General features: G+C 38.3%; 1 protein-coding gene across 1 annotated transcript in view; it reads left to right on the forward strand.

The window, feature by feature from the left end:
- The window catches only part of C4H1orf87 (chromosome 4 C1orf87 homolog), a 137,160-nt gene that overhangs the window by 56,358 nt on the left and 59,418 nt on the right, over positions 1-21,384 (forward strand). Inside the window, 7 exon segments of the mRNA XM_024119951.1 lie at positions 1,329-1,411; positions 1,414-1,558; positions 16,577-16,721; positions 17,329-17,378; positions 17,380-17,447; positions 17,450-17,583; positions 19,765-19,880. Of these exon segments, the coding sequence (XP_023975719.1) occupies positions 1,329-1,411; positions 1,414-1,558; positions 16,577-16,721; positions 17,329-17,378; positions 17,380-17,447; positions 17,450-17,583; positions 19,765-19,880 (741 nt within the window).

The following is a 21,384-nucleotide window of genomic DNA, read 5'->3' on the forward strand; positions in this document are numbered from 1 at the left end:
CCATTTTTGGATTGGGTTGTTTGTTTTTTTGATATTGTGCTGCATGAGCTGCTTGTATATTTTGGAGATTAATCCTTTGTCAGTTGCTTCATTTGCAAATATTTTCTCCCATTCTGAGGGTTGTCTTTTCATCTTATTTATGGTTTCCTTTGCTGTGCAAAAGCTTTTAAGTTTCATTAGGTCCCATTTGTTTATTTTTGTTTTTATTTCCATTACTCTAGAAGGTGGGTCAAAAAGGATCTTGCTGTGATTTATGTCATAGAGTGTTCTGCCTAAGGCATAGCTATTTTTAAATTTATTTTTCCTGATAATAAAATAACATTTCCTCATGTAGGAAATTTAGAATAATAGTTTTATAAGATATAATATAGCATAATGCAATATCCTAACTTCTATTAGGAGATACTTACTGTTTACTTCTGACATTTCCTTCTAGATATATTCTAACACATGAACACATATATATCTATACATGAATTTATAGTTAAGATAATTATATATTTTCATTTATTTGTATAACTAGACATTTTCTTTTGTCATTAAAATTATTCATAACTATTTTAATGGCTCCATACATTCTCTCATATGAACATAGAATGAAATACTCAACATATCCATCTATTAAAAAATACTTAGAGTTTTAAATTTTTCTTTATCTGCATTTTTCCTTAATATACATTCTTAAAAATTGATTTACTAGGTTAAAAATTTCAAGTTCCTGACTCTTAACATGTTTAGTGTGGTCATTCACTATAAGAATTATATCTATTTATGTGACCATGAGCATTTGTTTTTCTTATTTCCAAAGAAGTTTTCTATATTTAAAACAATGCCTTGGGCTTCCCTGGTGGTGCAGTGGTTAAGAATCCACCTGCCAATGCAAGGGACAGGGGACACAGGTTCAAGCCCTGGTCTGGGAAGATCCCACATGCCGCAGAGCAACTAAGCCCATGTGCCACAACTACTGAGACCGCATGCCACAACTACTGAAGCCTGTGCGCCTAGAGCCCGTGCTTCACAACAAGAGAAGCCACCACAATGAGAAGCCCCCTTTATGGTTCATCTTTGACACTGCCGTTTCTTACAGTAAGAGTTTTGGAGCAGGTGGACAGATTATGAGTATATGGAAGATAAAGCCTGAGAAGAGAATAACATGGTCTCTCTATGTTAAATGATCCCTAGACAAATAACCAACGTTTACTTCTTCATTACGCCATGCTAAGTTACCAATGTTCCCAACACCATGCTAATACTTTCCCTTTCTTATGCCAGCATAGTGCAGATGGAGTCTACCCTGAGTAACAAAGTGCAAAACTGTTTCTTCCCAGCAAGGAGAATGAGAACTTGAAGGCAGAAACTCAAACAGTTCTCCAGAAATCAGTGACTGGTACTGCAAAGCAGATTAGCAGAGACCCCCAGCTTCTACTAATCCCACAGATCATCAAATCAATCATGACCCAGATGATGTGGAAAAGAGCAAGCACCCAGAGAAAAACCAGAAACCAGAGGGCAACCAGAAACTCCGAACGGGAGCACTTAGTTGCAGATTTCTGAATGGCAAAGTGAGTAACAAATACCTGAACTTTTCTTGGTAATTGTCTAGGAAAATTCAGAGTTAGGTTGGAAACATAGACTCACACCAACACACACTTCTACTAATGGTAATTAACACATTTTGCGTCAGATAGGATTAGAATCATTTTTTTTCATCTGAAAATGAATTTTAAGGTCATTTTGTATATTGCATCTTTGCTGACCACTAACTGAATTGGTCAACCTATTCTATCTGTGACTAACTCAGTGATAGGTATACAGTGATGTCACCGTACATGCAAATTTGGGGTGTGCTGGAGGGGGAGGGTTTGTCTGCTTTAACATTACAGGAAAAGATCGTTTATATTCAAAATCCAATGAAATATGTCTAGATATCAAAAAATTATCAGCCTTAAACTATCTTGATATAAATATATTATCACTGCACTCTGTTAAGAATCAACCAAACAATCCACAACAAACTAACTTGGTAATGATGAATCTAAATGATTATTAATTTGTAATTAAAAAGCAAGAGTAGCAGCAATTGAAAGCTGGACCCAAATCAAGACAAACTAATGATTCATTGGTAACAAAGTAGCATTTCCAAAAATTGCTGAAGTTGCAATTAAACAGACATATAGAGGAGTTTTGCAGTACTGCCAAGCATGAAGTAACAGCCAGGTATTTTAGTAGAATACTGAATTAGAGTCTGCAGTAAACTCTAACATAACTATTTTTAGTTTATAATTTTAATAGCCCTTACTAAATCACTCAGATGCTCGCTAGTTTCCAGTCATGAGAATATAAAATCCTGTGGATTTGGGATCTTTTTCTCATGAGAACTCTGCAAAGATTAAACTTTGGAGTGGTTACCAGTCCACCAATGGACCTCAGACTGTGTTCTGCAAGGTCTCAAACACTGGGGACTTCTCTTTTTCCTTCCTAAAATTTTTATTGATCCTTCTAATTATAAAATATTATATACTCATGTAGAAATTTTGTAAAATGGAAGAATATAAATAAGAAGAAATTAAAACTCAATCAAATAGTGGTATATTTCTTTCTCTTCTTTCTTCCATGCATGGACACTGAATATGAACCATTATGTATATACTCTTTGTTATCCTGGTGTATTCACTTCATATCAAGAATTCTCCCCCAGCTTCAAAAAATTCATCCTAAGCATCATGTTTAATGTCTCTATGAGAGTCATAATCAGAACTAACATTTATATAGCATTTACTGTGTGCCAGGCACTATTCTAAGCTCTTTACATATATTAACTTACTTACTACTCCCCAAGCACCCAATGAGGTAGGAACACTTATTATCTTCAGATCATAGATGAAGGAACTGAAAAACAAAGAGGTCAAGTGCTTTGCCCAGGTCATAAGGCTGAGAAGTGTCAGAGCCACAGTTGAGGCCCAGGTTCTAGGTCCTTAATCCCCAAACTGTATTCATTCTTTTATATGGATATAACATGGCTCATTTAACTAATCCCTTATTGATGGGCATTTAAATCACTTCTAGTTTTTCTCTTATAAATGAAATTTTGTTTCTTGGCACTCTCCCTATCACATCAAGTTACCCATTTGGGGTACAGTTTCTGGACTAGCCATTGTAAAAGGCAGAATGTTCATTGGGTAGGCTATTCTTGGACCTCCACAATCTGGATTCTTTGCTAGCTCTGTAGTGCCAGAGGGAGATGATTTGTCGCTCCTCTCCCAGTATTCAAGGAGGTTTCTGATGGGAGGCTCAGCAGGGCTAATACCCAGCCACCAAACACAGCAATACCTCATAGGAAGTGGGGGCCTAATTGGTTCTGTCTGCCTAGTGTATGGTCCTGGGCAGCCAGGTGGCAGCCACAGTTGCCTGGTACAGAGACCCTCATTACCATCTTGACTAAGTGGTAAAGGGAATCCTGCCACAGTGAAAGAAGTAAACCAATCAGAACTCCTTCTAGATCCTTATTCCTCATACACAGATGAAAATAAGCCTTCCTGCCTGAGATGTAACAGGCAATCTGGACCAGCTGAATTTGCTCTAAAAGAAAAGTAGCTGATAGAGACTTGAGCCAACATGGGTGAGGACAGGCAAGTATGAAACTCTATTCTAAATTACAGATAAATTTGAAGAGTATCGTTAGTAGGAGGTAAGTAAAGCTGAAAATGTTAACAGTATCCATAGTTTCATGTATCCAAGAACAGTAAGGTAGCTTAGAAATCAACAAATACAAACTTTCATTTCACAAATGAAGAATAAGAGGCCCAGAGAGCTTAAATGATGGTTCAAGGTCTCACAGTTAGAGCCTGGCTCCTCTCACTGCCAGCTCTAGGACCTTTTGTCTCTAAGTTCTCTCCTTCCATGTCTTTGAAAATACATATATGTTGTTTACACTGTTTCTCAGAAGCATCAGCTCTGCCTTCTCTCAAAAAATAAAAAAAGAATGTTTGACTAGAAACAGACTCAGTAGCACAGTTTCAAAAATAAAGTGTGCTTTTTGCATCTGGCAGCATGAAAATGTTAGTGCTTTAATTTTAATAATTATCACAGTTGATTGGTAGTATGTTCTTTTCAAAGTCCTTTTGCATGTTTTATCTTGTTTGTTCTCCACAACAGCCGTTGAGGTAGGTAGAGACACATTGATGTTATCCTCATTTTATAGATGAATAGACAGATGTCAGGGACATTTCCACTTGACTGTGCATTGGCAGCTGAGATTCAACAAGTTCAAAGCCAAACCTTTGATCCTGCTCTTCTTCCTGTGATCTGTGTCTCACAGAAAGGTCCCACAACTCTCCCAGTTGCATAAGCAAGAAATCCAGGCATGCTTTCCTCTTCTCCATCCCTAACTCTGATATCCAACTAATCACTGAGCCCTTTAAATTCCATCTTTTTTATGTCTCTCAAAGTGTCCTCTTACTTCTGTTTCTTCTGCCATCATCCTAGTCAGACCACCATTACACATCAGTAGGAAGATTTTAATTATCTTAAAACAGGACTTATTTTTCTATGCTTTCTTCTCTTTATTGGTCAGCTGTGGTAATAATAATGCTGTGGGACAAGCAAGCCCAATACTCTGTGGTTTATAACAATAATCGTTTTTGTTCACATCACATATGTAAGACAGCTTTTACTTATTCCAGTAGGACTTCCAAGGCTTGGCTCCAGACTGCAGATTTGGTTCAGGTCTGCTCTGTTTTTCTTATTGTTCTGAATCCAATGGGCTCCTCAAGGCAAGCTCTTCTCATGGTAATGGAAACATTTCAAGAGGACAAACACAACTGCATTACTCAACCACAAGTACATTTTAATGTCTTTGCTTATGTCATATCCACTAACATCCCACTGGCCAAAGCAAGCCACATGGCAAAGCACAACACCAATGGGGCAGGGATATCTATATGCTACCTCTTTTAGGAGGAATTTCAAAACCACTGATCAAGTGTAGTCCCTACTTAAAACACTTGAACACCATGTTTAATCGTCACTGCCCTAGTAGAAAATTCAAACTCTTTGACTTACTGTACCAACTCAACTCTGTTCACTGTCTACTTCCCTTCAATCCCCACCTTTCACTAAACTGAACTTCTATGTCCTAAATAGAGTTCTGCTTCTTTTTATCTCCTATCCTTTGACTATGCAATTACTTTTATGCAAAATTCTCTTCCCTCCTTCTTTATTTAACTCCTAATTACATCGGGGTCTCAACACAGTTATCAGGTCTATCAAGAAACATTGTCTCACCACCAAAACTGCCTTTTCTAAGGTACATCTACATCAATCTGTGCATATGGCAGATGTTATTATACTATTAAAATAGTTTGTTTCCTTGTCTATCTCCTTCCATAAGTCTGTAAATTCCTTGAGAATATACATTTTTGTTTCCAAAATGTATCTCTCTATATATTAACCCAAAGCCAACATATTATTTAATGGAGAAACACTAGAGGCTTTCACATTAGAGTCAGGAGAAGTCAAAGTACCCAATATTTCTACTGGTTTTTAATATTATGTTGGAGGTATTAGCTAATATAATTAAACAAGAGAAAGCAATCCAGGCATAATAATTTAAAAGGAGGAAAAACTCTTTTCAGATGGTAAGATTTTATATATATAAACTGTCACAATTTCTAACGAAGAAACTATTAAAACAGTAAGAGGGACTTCCCTGATGGCCCAATAGTCAAGAATCTGCCCGCCAATGCAGGGGACACGGGTTTGATCCCCGGTCCGGGAAGATCCCACATGCCACGGAGCAACTAAGTCTGTGCGCCTGAGCCTGCGCTCTAGAGCCCGTGAGCCACAACTACTGAAGCCCACGTGCTTAGAGCTCATGCTCTGCAACAAGAGAAGCCACTGCGATGAGAAGCCCTTGCACCACAACGAAGAGTATCCCCTGCTCACCACAACTAGAGAAAGCCCACGCGCAGCAACAAAGACCCAACGCAGCCAAAAATAAATAAATAAATTTATTTTAAAAAAGAACAGTAAGAGAATTTGGCAAAATAGAGTTATAGCATCAATATCCACAAATCAATGGCTTTCATATATATATATATATACATATACACACACATATGTACATACAAAAACTAGTTAGAAAATAAAATGGAAAACACTATTTACAATAGCAAATAGATACTTAACTAAATTAACTAAATAAATAAATCAAATAAATAAATCCAAACATTTATGAGGAAAAATATAAAATACTCTTGAAAAACATCAGTATATTTGAATGATGGAAAGGCATGCTATTATATTCTTGTACAGAAAAAATTAACATCATCAATTTCTATCCAAATCCCAAGACCTTTTTTGTATAAATGTAAAAGCTCATCCTAAAATTCATATGGAATCTCAAGGGACCTTGAATATCCAAAACAATCCTGAAAAAGAACAAAGCTGGAGGACTTATACTTTCTGATTTCAAAACTAACTGCAAAGATACAATAATCAAAATGGTATAGTACTGGCATAAAGACAGACATATGGACCAATGGAATAGAATTAGGCAGGCTCTAGAGCGCAGGCTCAGTAATTGTGGTTCACAGGCTTAGTTGCTCCATGGCATGTGGGATCTTCCCGGACCAGGGCTTGAACCCGTGTCTCCTGCATTGGCAGGCAGATTCTTAACCACTGTGCCACCAGGGAAGCCTGAAATGATTTTTTGACAAGGATGCTAAGATGATTCAATTGGAAAAAGACGGTTTTTTCAACAAATGGTACTGAGAAAACTGGATATCTGCATACAAAAGTATGATCACCATATACAAAAATTAACTCAAAACGAATCTATGACTTAAATTTAAGATCTAAACCTATAAAACTCTTAAAAGGAAAAATAGGGAAAAACCTTCACATTAGATCTGGCAATGATTTCTTGGATCTGACCCCAAAGGCACAGGCACCAGAATAAAAAATTGACAAACTGGATTTCATGAAAATTTTAAACTGCTGTGCATCAAAAGACACTATCAAGAGCGTAGAAAGGCAGCCCACAGAATGGGAGAAAATATGTGCAAAACATACAGCTGATAAGGGGATTAATGTCCAGAATATATAGAGAACTCCTAAAGCTCAACAACAACAACAAAAACAACCCGATTCAAAAATGGGCAAAGGCCTTGCACAGACCTTTCTCCAAAGAAGATACACAATGACCAATAAGCACATGAAAAGATATTCAACATCACTATCACATTAGCGAAATGCAAATCAAAACTATAATGAGGTACCACCTCACACGCATTAGGATAGCTACTAGTAAAAAAAAAAACGAAAGAAAGGAAATAAAAAACAGAAAATAACAAATGTTGGCGAGGATGTAGAGAAATTGGAACCCTTGTGCACTGTTGGTGAGAATGTAATATGGTACAGCCGCTGTGCAGCAGTTTCTCAAAAAGTTAAAAATAGAATTACCATTAGGTCCAGCTAGACCACTTCTGGTAATACACAAAAGAGTTGAAAGGAAGGTCTCCAGGAGATATTTGTACAGCCATGTTCATAGCAGCATTATTCACAATAGCTAAAATGGAGAAGAAACCCAACAGATGAATGGATAAGCAAAATGTGGTGTATGCCTACAATGGAATATTATTCAGCCTTAAAAATGTAGGAAAGTCTGATACAGGCTACAACACAGATAATTTTCACATTTGCTAAGTGAAATAAGCCTGTTACAAAAAGGCAAATACTGTATGGTTTGACTTATGCAAGATACTCAGAGTAGTCAAATCATAGGGACAGAAAGTAGAATGGTGGTGCCAGGGCCTGAGGGGAGGAGGGAATAGGCAGTTGTTTAATAGGTACAGAGTTTCAGTTTTGTATGATAAAAAGAATTCTGTGTGGGCTTCCCTGGTGGCACAGTGGTTGAGAGTCCGCCTGCCGATACAGGGGACACGGGTTCGCACCCCGGTCCTGGAGGATCCCACATGCCGCGGAACGGCTGGGCCCGTGAGCCATGGCCGCTGAGCCTGTGCTTCCGGAGCCTGTGCTCCGCAACGGGAGAGGCCACAACAGTGAGAGGACCGCGTACGGCAAAAAAAAAAAAAAAAAAAAAAAAAAAAAGAGTTCTGTGGATGCATGGTGGTGATGGTTGCACAGTAACATGAGTAGACAATACCACTGAACTGTGCACTTAAAAATGGTGAAGATAATGAATTTTATGTCATGTGTATGTTACCGCAATTCTGAAGAATGGGAAAAAACATGAACAAAATCAAGATGTCAATCCTCCCTGAGGTAATTTATAAACTTAATGTGATTCCAGTAAAAATAGTATCAGATTTTTGTTTTGTAAATAGTCAAGTTGGTTATAAAGTTAATTTGAAATAATAAACAAGCAAGACTAGTCAGTAAAACCCTGAATAGAATAGCAGTGGGTACATGGCTAGCATTACCAGATATAAAATGTAAAATCTCTGTCTCTAAAATAGTGTTATTTTGGCAGATAAATAGATGAGACTAATAGAATTGAAAAAAAAAAAGTGAAGAAATAGACCCAATGACGTATTGCAATTTTGTGTATAATAAAGATGACATCACAAATTAGTAGGGAAAACATAGACTTTTTAATAAGCAATATAGGATTATCTAGCAAGAGAAAATTTTAAATCGTGTATATTCTTCACATATTATACATGTAATGATGTATACCAGGATGTATTCCAAATGGATCAGGGGTTTAATATAAAAAATAACTGCACAGTAGTACAAGAAAATGGGCAATTTCCTCTATAATCTGAGATAAGGGAAAATTTTCTCAACTGTGACTCAACATGCAGATACAATAAGAAAAAATGTGATAATTTTGATTACACATATGTGGCCAGAACCACCATCAGCAAAGCACATAGATACTTAACAAACTGGGGAAAATATCTGCAACTTATATCATAGATAAATATATCCCTAACAGATAGAATCTTCTATCTAAAAATTAAGAAGAAAAAAGACAGTAAACTATTAGAAAAATGAACAAAATATAGGAACAGACAGGTCACAGAATGATAAATATAAATGACCCTTAAACATATCGAAAGATATAGCCTTGCTCTTAATAAAAGGAATGTAAGTTAAAACCACCTTGAGATATAATTTCTCACCTATTACACTGGCAAAAGTCCAGAAAATTGACAACATACTTTGTTAGAAGGTAGAGGAAATTTAAAATGGAACAACCACTTTGGAAGGAAATTAGGCAATAATCAGCAAAACTACTTATGTATGAATTTTTTGACATGAAAATCTCACTTTCAGAAATCTATCCCAAAGGTATACTGGAAATATGTTTAACAATTTATGTAGAAGGTATTCATTGCAGCATTACTTATTATATCAAAAACTGTAAACAACCTAAATTTCCATCAATAAGGGACAGGTTGAAAAAACTAAGGTACATCCATACATGGAGTATTATAAAAACTTTAATAAAACTGTAGAAAGTAATGAAGAATATCACCATATATATGAATCATATATATGCACATATATATACACACATATACATATATATAATGTATGGATATATCCATACTATATATGATTGTATGGAATAATATAGCTAGATATACTATTAATTAAAGAAAAGCAAAGTGAAGAAAAGTATGTAGATTATGCTTCTAAATATCTATTATTGCTTATGCTTTTAAAAATGAAGGAATTAATAAAAACTTTTTTTTAAAAAAATGGTTACCTATTGGGACTAGAGGGAATATAATAGAGGGATCAAGAATAGAAACCACAAATCTCTGACAAAATCTTGTTCTGTAGATTTGGCTTTGGAACTATTTAAATATTTTACATAAATATAAAACTAACTTAAATGTTTAAAAAATCAAGCCCTAAAAATTGAAAACAAAATAAAGTAAGTCTGTTTTAGTTATCTATTGCTGCATAACAAATTGTCTGAAAAGGTGACCACTTAAACCAATAACCATATATTATCTCTCACTGTTTCTGAGGGACAAGAATCCAGGAATGGCTTAGATGAGTAGTTCTCGCTCAAGGTCTCCCATGAAATTTCATGCCAAATGTCAGCCTTCAGCAGTCACCTGAAGGCTTACCCAGGGCTAGAAGATCCACTTCTAGACCCCTTTGAGTGGCTATTGACAGAGGCGTCAGTTACTTGCTGGTTGTGGCCAGAGATATTGTCTCTTTTCAATTTGGGCCTCTCCATAGGGCTGCTTGTGACATGGTATCTGGCTTCCCCAAGATAAGTTATCCCAGAAAGAGAGAGAGAGCGAGAGAGAGCGTGTGTGTGCACAACCAAAACTGAAGCCCCGATGTCTTTTTAATAACCTAATCTCAGAAGTGGCATACCATCACTTGTACAGTGTTCTTCTATTGGTTATCCAGACTAATTCTAATTAAGTGTGGAGGGGAAGGCCTGCACAAGAACATGAGTACTAGGAGGCAGAGATCACTGGGGCCGCCTTGGAGACTAGCTACCACATGAACCTATGTATTAATTGACAGCAAAACCAAAGAGCATGGAACTATTGTAAATAACTTTAAAACATAATGACTTCACTGTGTCTCTAGTGGGGTATATACTCTAAGGAAAATTTTTTTGAAAAAATAACTGTAAAGGTTTTCAGTAACCATTATGTTGATATTATTCTTCTGTATGTGTATTGGGGGATAAAGCAAATGAGTCACCATCTTGGTGGTTTTGGGACTTGGAATTTCTAGTGTAGGAGAAATGAAATATAGCTATACTATTGATGAGACAATATAAAACTCCTATACTCCTACATCTGATTTGGAAATATCAGTATGAACTCTTTTTTTAAAAAAAATACCTTTCCTAGCCTTGTCCATTGAAAAATGTAGAAACAATCCCATGTGAATGAGCACCCTACCACCTGCATTGTGTTCAGTAAATTCTAAAGGCTGATTCCAGCTTTGAGCCTGTAACATCTGCTTACACCAAAAACAATGAAGATACCAAAGACCTTCCAAGACTTGTCAAGAAAAGACTCAGGATCTAACTTAAAATGGCTCCCACTAAAAAAAAAAAAAAAAATTAAAGGCTCCCACTAGTCAAAGTGGGACATTTTGGATATCAATAAAAATAATAATTATAATAGATTTAAAGGCATTCAATATGCTTAAATCCATAAGTTTACAGTGATGTTTAAAAACAAAAACAATTGGTCACCTCTGAAGAAAGCTAGGAGACAAACAATTTTTAAATTAGTGAAGTAAAGAATCAAGCATTTATTCAATGTGCCTTTTCTCTACAAACTGTATCTTAGATAATGGTTGATAAGGGACAGTCTCTCTTTGGAGAAATATTACTACCAATAAATGAGAAGTAATAGTAGAGTGAGAATACCACTATTTTCTAAAATCCTAACGAAAGAAAAATGGACTAAAGCAATGATTATCAGTGCCTGTGAATATCACAAAAAGGAAGACAACCTGACAGCATTTGTTTCCATGGGAAAATATACCAACTATGAAACGATTGAACTTGACTGTGATCAAGATTCTAGATCTAACTGCTGTTTTACAGGACATATATGGGACAATTTGTTAAACAGCAACAAAATCCAGACGGTGGAAAACTTTATAGGGCAGACAACTCAGCTTCTTCAACAAATAAATTGTAAGGGAAAAAATGTGAAAAGAAAGGTGGGAGGGTAGGAAGAACTAGAAATTTTTTTTCTTTTTTTGGCTGCATTGTATCTTCGCTGCTGCATCCGGGCTTTCTCTAGTTGCAGCGAGCAGAGGCTACTCTTCACTGCGGTGCACGGGCTCTAGGCTTCAGTAGTTGTGGTGCACAGGCTTAAGTGCTCTGCGGCATGTGGGATCTTCCCAGCAGGGCTCGAACCCATGTCCCCTGCATTGGCAGGTAGATTCTTAACCACTGCACCACCAGGGAAGTCCAGGAAGAACTAGAAATTTTAAAAGATGTAAGTGATATTAGCCAGTTGCAATATGTGGATATTATTTGGCTCCTGATTTGAATAAACAAGCTAATAATACTATTTATCAGATAATTGGGGGATTTTGAACACTCACTAGGTAGTTGATTATATTAAGGAACTACTGTTAATAAGGAATTTTTTAGTGTAATAATGTCATTGTGGTTATGTTTAAAAAGAATCTTTATCCTTTGGTCAGTGGTTCATAAATTTTGTTGTGCATTAGAATTACTGGAGTACTTGTTAAAACACAGATTTCTAGGCTCCCAACCCTAGAAATTCTCATTCAGTGGGTCTAGGGTGGGTCTTGAGAATTCACATTTGTAACAAGTTTCCAGGTGATGCTGAGGCTTGTGACCCAAGGACCACACTGTAAAAATCACTGCTTTATAAATACATGCTAAAACAATGCAGATGAAATAATACATTGTCTGGGGTTCACGTCATCTCTGGTGGGGGGTGATGTGGATATAAAAATACAAGGTTTTCAGTTGATAACTGAAGCTTGGTGATGAGTATATGGAGTTTCATCATACTATTCTCGCTACATGTGCCTATGTGTAAAGTTTTCCATAATTAGAAGTTAAAATTTAAACAAATATAAAATTTACAAAAATAAATAAGCCAAATGATTAACTCTAATATTTACTGTATTAATATGTTTAAAGTATATATTAAAATCATATATATATTAATTTGGAAATACTATTTTTTCAATTCTACATTTCTCAAAAACTATCAAATATTTTACATGCATCTTTCTCATGGTTGTATTTATTATCACTAGTGTCCTTTTTTGAGCCATTTAGCAGCCTTCTAGAATGCATCAAGACCTTGGCCTAAGTTATTTAAGAAATAGAACTTTTCAACTCTGCATTTAATGCTGTCTCTGTAAATTTTCACCCAAGTCACAGCTATCCATTGCCTAATATTAAGACAGTTTGTTGTGTTCACTTGTCTTGGTGCAGAGTATTCATGTCTTCTACAATATAACCACTTAAAAATAGTTTTATTTATAAGCCATCTCTTTAAAAGACTTGTTCACACTTCCAACACTTTCAAGTTCTAACGCCCAACGACAGTTGCTGAATCTGTGTTAAATTTCCGTGCTTCATTTGTACCGATTCTTGGAGGTCAATATTACAAAACTAGCATCGCTCAGTCATTTCAGGCTACTGTGTCATCCATTCCCAAGCAGTATTTTGTGATTCAAAGTAAAACAAATGAGAGAAAGCTGTAGTATCAGAGACTTTATAGGTACTCTGACAACCCCTGAAGTCAGAAACATAGTGATTCTTGATCAGAATTTCCCATTTTATCTTCTTTGACACTTTAGGAACACTCTTTGCTTTTGAAAAACAGCCCAGGATGATTTATATCAGTAAAGGGAGAAATCTGAGGCCTGGCGTGCCCTTGGCCTGAACAAGACATCATCATTCTGACACTGTCTTTCTTGGTTTCTTCTTCAAGTTGAGTGTTTTTCTTGACGCTGGGCGTCAGCAGGATACAAGAGAGTCCTGGCCCTCATAGGGTTCTAAAGAAGCATTTATCAACACATCATTCTCATGGAGTCAAGGTGTTCTTTAGTCCCCTTTATTCCCATTTATACACCAAATTTATTGAGTGCCTTTATCTTTGGCACAAGATGTACAGGTGAACAAGGCAGGTATGATTGCTGACCACCCCTTTCCATAGGCAAGGCCATAAAATTTAGTCTGTAATGTCTAGGCCAAAAGGTCTATGAGGGGCAGTCAGCAATCATACCTGTCTTGTTCACCTGTATCTCTAGTGCCAAAGATAAATGCACTCAATAAATTTGGTGTATAAACGGGAATAAAGAGACTAAAGAACACCTTGACTCCATGAGAATGATAAGTGTTGATAAATGAGTCTTTAGAATACTGTAATATAGAAGTGTATCAATTCTCAGAGTCAGAAAATATTTATATGTACCTGAAAATATAAATATTTTATATTACAAGTAATTTATAAAGAAACATATTGTTCTGAGAACACTATGTCTGAAATACCTAACTAAATACCTTGCAGAATGAAACTGTTCTGTGGACGGACTGTGGAATCATTCTCATCCCAGAGGAAAGGTGAAAAGCAGGGTCCAAATCTTATCTGCACAATTTACTAAGGAGTAAATTTTGGGGAAGTCTAGCCTAGTCCTAGATCTACTAAAAACATTACCATGACTCCCCACTGCCCTCAGGATAAAGCACAGATACTAACAAGAGTTAAGGCTATTCACCTCCTTTCTCCTGCCTCCCTCTCCAGCCTTGCCTTTTGTCTTTCCAAAAACTTAAGTGATGCTCTGAGAGCATCCATTACTCTCTTTTAGGCACGTGTGTGCACCTTTGAGGTTTTCTACATCCAGTTTCCTTTTCCTGCACTCTTCCTTCTTCTCTTCTCTTCTCTTCTTTATCCCCCTTTATTCCCATTCCGTCTATCACAGAAGTCTCCACTCCTTAGCCTATCCAAATCTAGCTCATCTTTCAAGCCTAGACTTAAATGTCATTGCTTCCAGACCTGGACCACCAAGTCCAGGTTCGATGGACCCATGGGCTGTTCTGATAGTGTCCCTTACCATCCCATGGTGTACTGTCACAGTTGCTTGCCATGCCTCTCATCATCTGCAAGCTCTGTGAGAGCAGAGGCCATATCTGTTTTATTCACTGTAGGGCCTATCACAGTGCCTGGCCTAGCCTAGGCAAGCCATAAATATTTCTTAAATGAAGGAATACAGTTACTTCTGTAAGCCTCGGCATTCCAAATATAAAAAGGTACAAATACTACCTACCTTATAGGGTTGTTGTACGGATTAAATTGAATGATATCAACAAAGTACTCATATGGTACCTTGCAGAGAGTATGTGCCCAATATATGTCGTGTTATTACTATGCCTATTTTAGAACCCTCTGACACTCCTTCTCACTCTGCCCACTCTAGAGACCCTCTTGATTTTTCTTTAAAATGTTTCATGACTATACAGCATCTGTAGGTTGCTATTCATACTGACAGGTTATTCAATATAACTATCAATTGAGTACAGACACTCAGTTTTCAGTGAATCCTTCTGATAATGTCTCCTTTCAATGACTTGACATTAGAAATAGCCATGTGATTCAATATGTACCCAGGATTTTATGTTAATCAGGTATGGCAAGGTGACACATATAGAAGCAACTGCCTTTGAAAGAATGTATTATTTACATTTCCCAGTGAAAAGGGGGCATGCCACATCATGCAGGGCCACATGTGGAAGCACCAAAGTCAATCAGGAGGCAGAGGAGTGAGGGGAGAGCACAGGCCACAGCCTTTACTGGGGTTTCCATGGGAAAGGTAATGCAGGGCAGGGTAAATAGATCACAACTGGCTGGTTTGAACAATTCCAGTGGGCTTTGGGCCCACTGGAGGCCCAAAGAGGGGCTGTCCCCAGTCTGATATCTGGACCTGGGTAGATTTAGGGCAGGGGAAATACTGGCTTGGTGTGTGAGAGTTAGATAAAGGAGGTGGTTGGAGATATGGACTTAGGATTGGTTGGTTCACATATTAAAGATGTATTAGCAGGCAAGCTGCTTACTATCTCTAGGAATTAGTTAGCCCTTGAAGGGGCAGTCTCCTCTAGCCAGCAAGGCCCCCAAGATGTCAAACCATCATAAAATACAGAAAATAAAAAACATTATTAATACATCATACACCATGGCATGAGGGAATGGGATTTTATAATTGACCCTTGTTCCATCATTTATTCTGTTGTAACCTTTAATAACATTGCTCTTGGGGTGTAATATTCTGGGTGTTTTAATCTCTTCTATTCCATTCTTGACAAAGCTCACAATTGCCTTTGCTGCCCTTCTTGAATTTGCTAATTGAAACAGCCCAAGTATGGCCCTATCTCTAATAATGGCCCTCCATTTGCCTATAAACACCTTATGGTCTACCTATTTTTTCTTTGTCACAGACACCTTCTTTATTGCACAAATGAAAAAGTGTCTAATTGTCCATTTATTTATCAAACTTGTGTTAATTGCATAATGATGAAGTTAATGTTGAGGTAACCTTTCTATTTTGTGGGGATTCAATGACTCAGTGACCACATGGGCTGAAGTCATTTGGAACTGTGAATGTGTTTTAAGTGTTTGTTGACTCGGACTTCCCTGGTGGCGCAGTGGTTAAGAATCCACTTGCCAGCGCAGGGGACATGGGTTTGAGCCCTGGTCCGAGAAGATTCCACATGTTGCAGAGCAACTAAGCCTGTGCGCCACAACTACTGAGCCTGTGCTCTAGAGCCCACGAGCCACAACTACTGAGCCCACGTGCCACAACTACTAAAGCCCACGCACCTAGAGCCTGTGATCTGCAACAAGAGGAGCCACTGCAATGAGAAGCCCAAGCACTGCAACGAAGAGTAGCCCCCGCTCGACACAACTAGAGCAAAGCCCACGCGCAGCAACAAAGACCCAGTGCAGCCATAAATAAATAAATAAATTTATTTTTTTTTTAAAGAATTTGTTGACTCACTCATATTCTCCCTTTTTTTCTCTTTCTCTTCACCCACCCCTCTGATCCTTACTACCATTTGTCTTTGTTTCTTTAGGATTCCCAACCAGGAAAATGTCTACTGCAGCTCTGTACCAACTGGAGACCAGTCCCTGTCCTATATCCATGACCTCCCCAGGAGAAACCTTAGAGACTGATCCTTAGAACAGATGGCAAGGGACAGCTCTGACCAACCCAATGTTTGTATCCTAAGAGTTGTTGGGCTGTTTTCTATTGTGGTTGAAGAGGTATTATTTGTTGACTGTATATTTTGATGTGAAACAGATGATAAGAAGGTCTGAACATGGACTGGTGGACACCACACTCCATATGTCCCATCAGCTTTCAAGGAAGCTTTCCTGAGGAGTTCACAGACAAACCTCAAATGATTCCCCTGAACATTGCATCTTACTTCCCCCTTCCTCCTCTCGGATCCAATGGGTCTCTAAGATTTATTATTCTAAATTCTAAATTTAGTGTTATTCTAAATTCTCATATAATCAAAAAATTATTTTGTAAAAGACAGATGATACGCGTTAAGGAGCCTTCTAACAGAGCATGTACTCTGAAATGATTTCCTTCTTTTCTTCTCCTAAAGAAAAAGGTCCTGAGACATTGTAAACTAATGAATATACCCAGACTGAATACTTACTTTCAAGTGTAAGTGTTCTTTCCTGTTCCTTTTAGGATAAGGCCTAAAAGTGGATGCTTTGATACCAGCCCAACTAGGCTTCTTCTTCCTTGCATTAGCATTTAGTCATTTTGTTTTAGAGCCCTGTTAATTTGTTATTACTGTTGTTGTTTCAGGATATTGGCCAGAGGCCAAGTGGAAAAACAAAAGAAGACACTTTTCTTCTTTCTGGTCAGAAGAGAACTCAAGTCATGCCTTTTGAGTTCTGGCTTATTAGACAAGCTTCAGAAAGAGCTGAAGATCCTGTCTCTTCAGGATTTCTTCTCCAATCTCAGCTGAGCCGCCTCTTCTTGAGGCTTGAGGTCCCTCTGCAGTTACCAACAGTCAAGATCCTTTGCCAGCGATTTTCTGGAAGGGGATCTCCTGAAATGGTATGACCATCTTGTTATTTTAAGTGTGGGTTCCTTTTGTTTACTTGACTTGTACCCACCAGAGTAATAGAGTTAAAAGGTAAGTTTCTTTCTTGAAAATAACCTTTACTATTGACCCATAAGATTCAAAGCATATTTATATTCATATGTGGAAATCTCTAGTCAGATAAGACCCAAATAGAAAACAGATTTAGGTCTCAGCCTTGTTTAATTTCTCTTTAAAGGGTTTCCTGTCCAAACTTTCATTGTCTGCTCTTAACACCATTGGGATACTTACAGAATCAAGATAATGGGCCCACCTGAGTCTATTTACAAGCTGATCAGTCTATAGGCTCTGAGGTTAGAATGGAGAACTTAACGAAGATGTATCATGACAGTTCCTAGAGAGTTAAGAGGTGGGAGGTATCTTTGAAATATAATTCACCACCATCATTTCACTGATTAGGAAACTGAAACCCAGAGGGGTTAAGGAACTTGCTCAGGGCACCCAGAGAATTAATAGTAGACCCGGGGGCTTCCCTGGTGGTGCAGTGGTTGAGAGTCCGCCTGCCGATTCAGGGGACATGGGTTCGTGCCCCGGTTCGGGAAGATCCCACATGCCGCGGAGCGGCTGGGCCCGTGAGCCATGGCCGCTGAGCCTGCGCGTCCGGAGCCTGTGCTCCGCAACGGGAGAGGCCACAACAGTGAGAGGCCCGCGTACCGCAAAAAAAAAAAAAAAAAAAAAAAGTAGACCCAGGACAGAGATAAAGGCTCCCCGAAGATGAGACAAGGGTTCTTTCTCTGAGCACTGCACTTCCCAAGCTCACATTGTGAGTGAATACAAAGCATAGTCCAAGTGTAACCAAATTCTGGGAGCTAAAGGAAAATATCCTAAAATAGGAAGAAATAATACCAATGGATAAATCATTTGTGAGCATGTGTTGATGGACAGGCCAAAACCAATCTCATAGGGCTAATCTGAGGGTTTAGTAGTATAATAAACGCAAATTACCTGGTCTCATGTTTAGCATTTAGTAGGTACTCAAATAAATGTTAGTTCTATCTCCTGCGCATCCCTAATCTGTGAAAATAGATTCAGTTGTATATTTATGAGAAGTATTTAGCAATACAACATCAACCTATTAGTACAAACTCTCTGAATCTTCAGTTCAAGCCAATTCTCCAGCCTGAGATCTAGTTACTATCAGGACCTTATCTGGCTTCCTGTCCCCACTGCTATGCCCTCTACTGCCCCCGAGTTGTCTGCCCACCAGACCAGAGTCCCTAGCATGTCATCCAGCCCAGCAATGGAAATGATGACATTCTTTTAGTCCTTTCCAACGTAAAAAAAAAAAAAAAAAAAAGTCTTGAGTTTTTCACCTAGGTAAATAAGGCCTTGCCCCTAAGCAATCTGACTACATCTGTTGAATATATCTATGTAAGAGATGTGTGTGAGAGAGAGAAGCTAGAGGCTAGGTTACACTGTTGTAAAAAATTGCCCCAAAGTTCCAGTGGCTTAAAACAATAAAAGTTTACTTTTCATAATGAGTCCACCCCAGGCTCTTCTCAGTACCATCATCATCTTAGCTCCAAACCCATGCTGATGAAGCATCCACTCTGCAGGATTTTTGGATGTGATGGCAGAGGGGAAAAAGAGAGACCTGGAGGGTGTCATGTCAGCAGTTTAATCCTCAGCCCAGAAGTAGCACATGTCACTTCTGCTCACAACTCACTGGCCAGAACTGGTCATCACCCTACTCAACCACAAGACAACCAGGAAGTATTATTTTACCGTATGTCCAGAAGGGAAAATAAAAGGGATAGTTGGTAAAAAGCACTAATAATTATTATATTTTAAAACCTGTTTTTAACAGTTTTAATGCTAAAACTTTTCCAAATACATTTTATCTCAGCAGCCATCTTCTTTCCCCTACATGTAAATTAAATGAGGATGTTCTGTTTGATTTTTTTCTTTTTTTTTTTTTTTGCTGTACGAGGGCCTCTCACTGCTGTGGTCTCTCCCATTGCGGAGCACAGGCTCCGAACGCGCAGGCTCAGCGGCCATGGCTCACGGGCCCAGCCGCTCCGCGGCATGTGGGATCTTCCCGGACCGGGGCACGAACCCGTGTCCCCTGCATCGGCGGGCGGACTCTCAACCACTGTGCCACCAGGGAAGCCCTCTGTTTGATATTTAATTTTCAGGTGAGTTATGAAAAGCTACTCTGGTTTTTAAAAGTTGCAGTTTCAGATGATCCACAGCAAAACAAAAGAGTTGAGGACAACAAGGTGAAAGAAACTCAGGGTGGTAGCCATCAAAGGTACTTTTCTCCCTTTTTGTGGGCATAGTGTTTGTAGACTTCAAGAGCTGGCAGGGATTGTGGAGGTCGTACACTCGAAAACTTCACCTAATTCAGAATCGCTTTGCTCTTCACCAACAGTTGGCTTCTGCTTATAGTTTTTTTTCTCTCTTGTACGCAGGCCAGCATAGAAAGTAATTTGCAACAATTACCAGCTTCTTAACGTCAAGCATGTGTCTTTTTTATGAAGTTGCCATGTGAAAATGAAAAACCTCATTATGAAATAAGAAATGAGTGTATACCGGGGCAGAGCTCCAGTTCATACAGTATGATTCCAGAAATATGTTCGCTCAGTGAACTCCTGGGTTACAGGCACTAGCAGAGAAAGGTTTCAGGTACAGAAGTCAAAAATTCCTTCACATAATCTCAAAGGAAAGAAATGACTCAGTGTAAAAATAGGATGTGAGGAATAGCGTTAGAAATGAGGCACAGTAAAGCATGATAGTCTCTGTGTTCTCCACGAAAAATGACAAAGTGCAGTGGTTAGGAGCATAACTTCCATTGACAGAAGCCTGGGTTCAATTCCTGTTTCTGCCCATTAGTGGCTCTGCAACATTTGGCTGGTCACTTACCCTCTCTGTGCTTCCATTCTCCAACTGTAAAATGGGAACAATGATAGATTTCCCTTCACTTCATAGATTTGTGAGAGGAACTGAGTTAGTCAATGCAAAGTTCTTAAAAATAGTACCTGATAGATAGTAAGTGCTATATAAGTGTTTTTTACTATTTTAAACTATCCTACCAGAAGACACTCTTTCCCGTTACAAATAATGTGACATAGTGGTTAAGAGCCATGGCATTGAAGTGTATCACTTCACTCTAGGAAAAAGGCACAGTGTCCTATAAAAATATCCCTGGGCCAAGTAATAGACTTGATTCCTTCCTATGATGTGCCCTTTTTGACTGCAATACTTCATTCAGCACACATTCATTGAATGCCAGCTGCTTGTCAGGCACACTTTTCTGAGCACAGTGAATTCAGAGATTGGCAAGGCCCAGTCTCTCCCTCAGGGGCTCACAGTCCAAAGAAAGTGATGCTGCCATGTGGGTACACCAGTCAACTATCACTTGGCACAATTGCCCTGCTGAGAGCTGTAAAGCCCTGGCAATATTTAATAATCAGCAACCACACTTCACATAGAACAGATAGTGAGATTTGTGCCCTGAAGGGTAGTAGACGATGCACCAGAACATATTGCCACTTATTGGCAGATGTGGGTCTTACGAATCCTAGCTAGAACACTTGTCCTGAGCCCTAGACTAGGTTATATCTCGTTGCTATATGACCCCATAGCCCTTTCCCTTTATAACAGTCATTGTTCTTGTAATTACTTCTTTGACATTTGAGGTTAGGAATGGTATCTTTCCTGGCCAACTCAGTGTCCAGCATACTTCTAGCATAGCTCCTGGCACATGGGAGATGCTCAATGAATATCTGTGGAATGTCATTGGCACTCCAGTTATC

Source organism: Physeter macrocephalus, chromosome 4 (genome assembly GCF_002837175.3).
Source record: "Physeter macrocephalus isolate SW-GA chromosome 4, ASM283717v5, whole genome shotgun sequence".
Lineage (NCBI taxonomy): Eukaryota > Metazoa > Chordata > Mammalia > Artiodactyla > Physeteridae > Physeter > Physeter macrocephalus.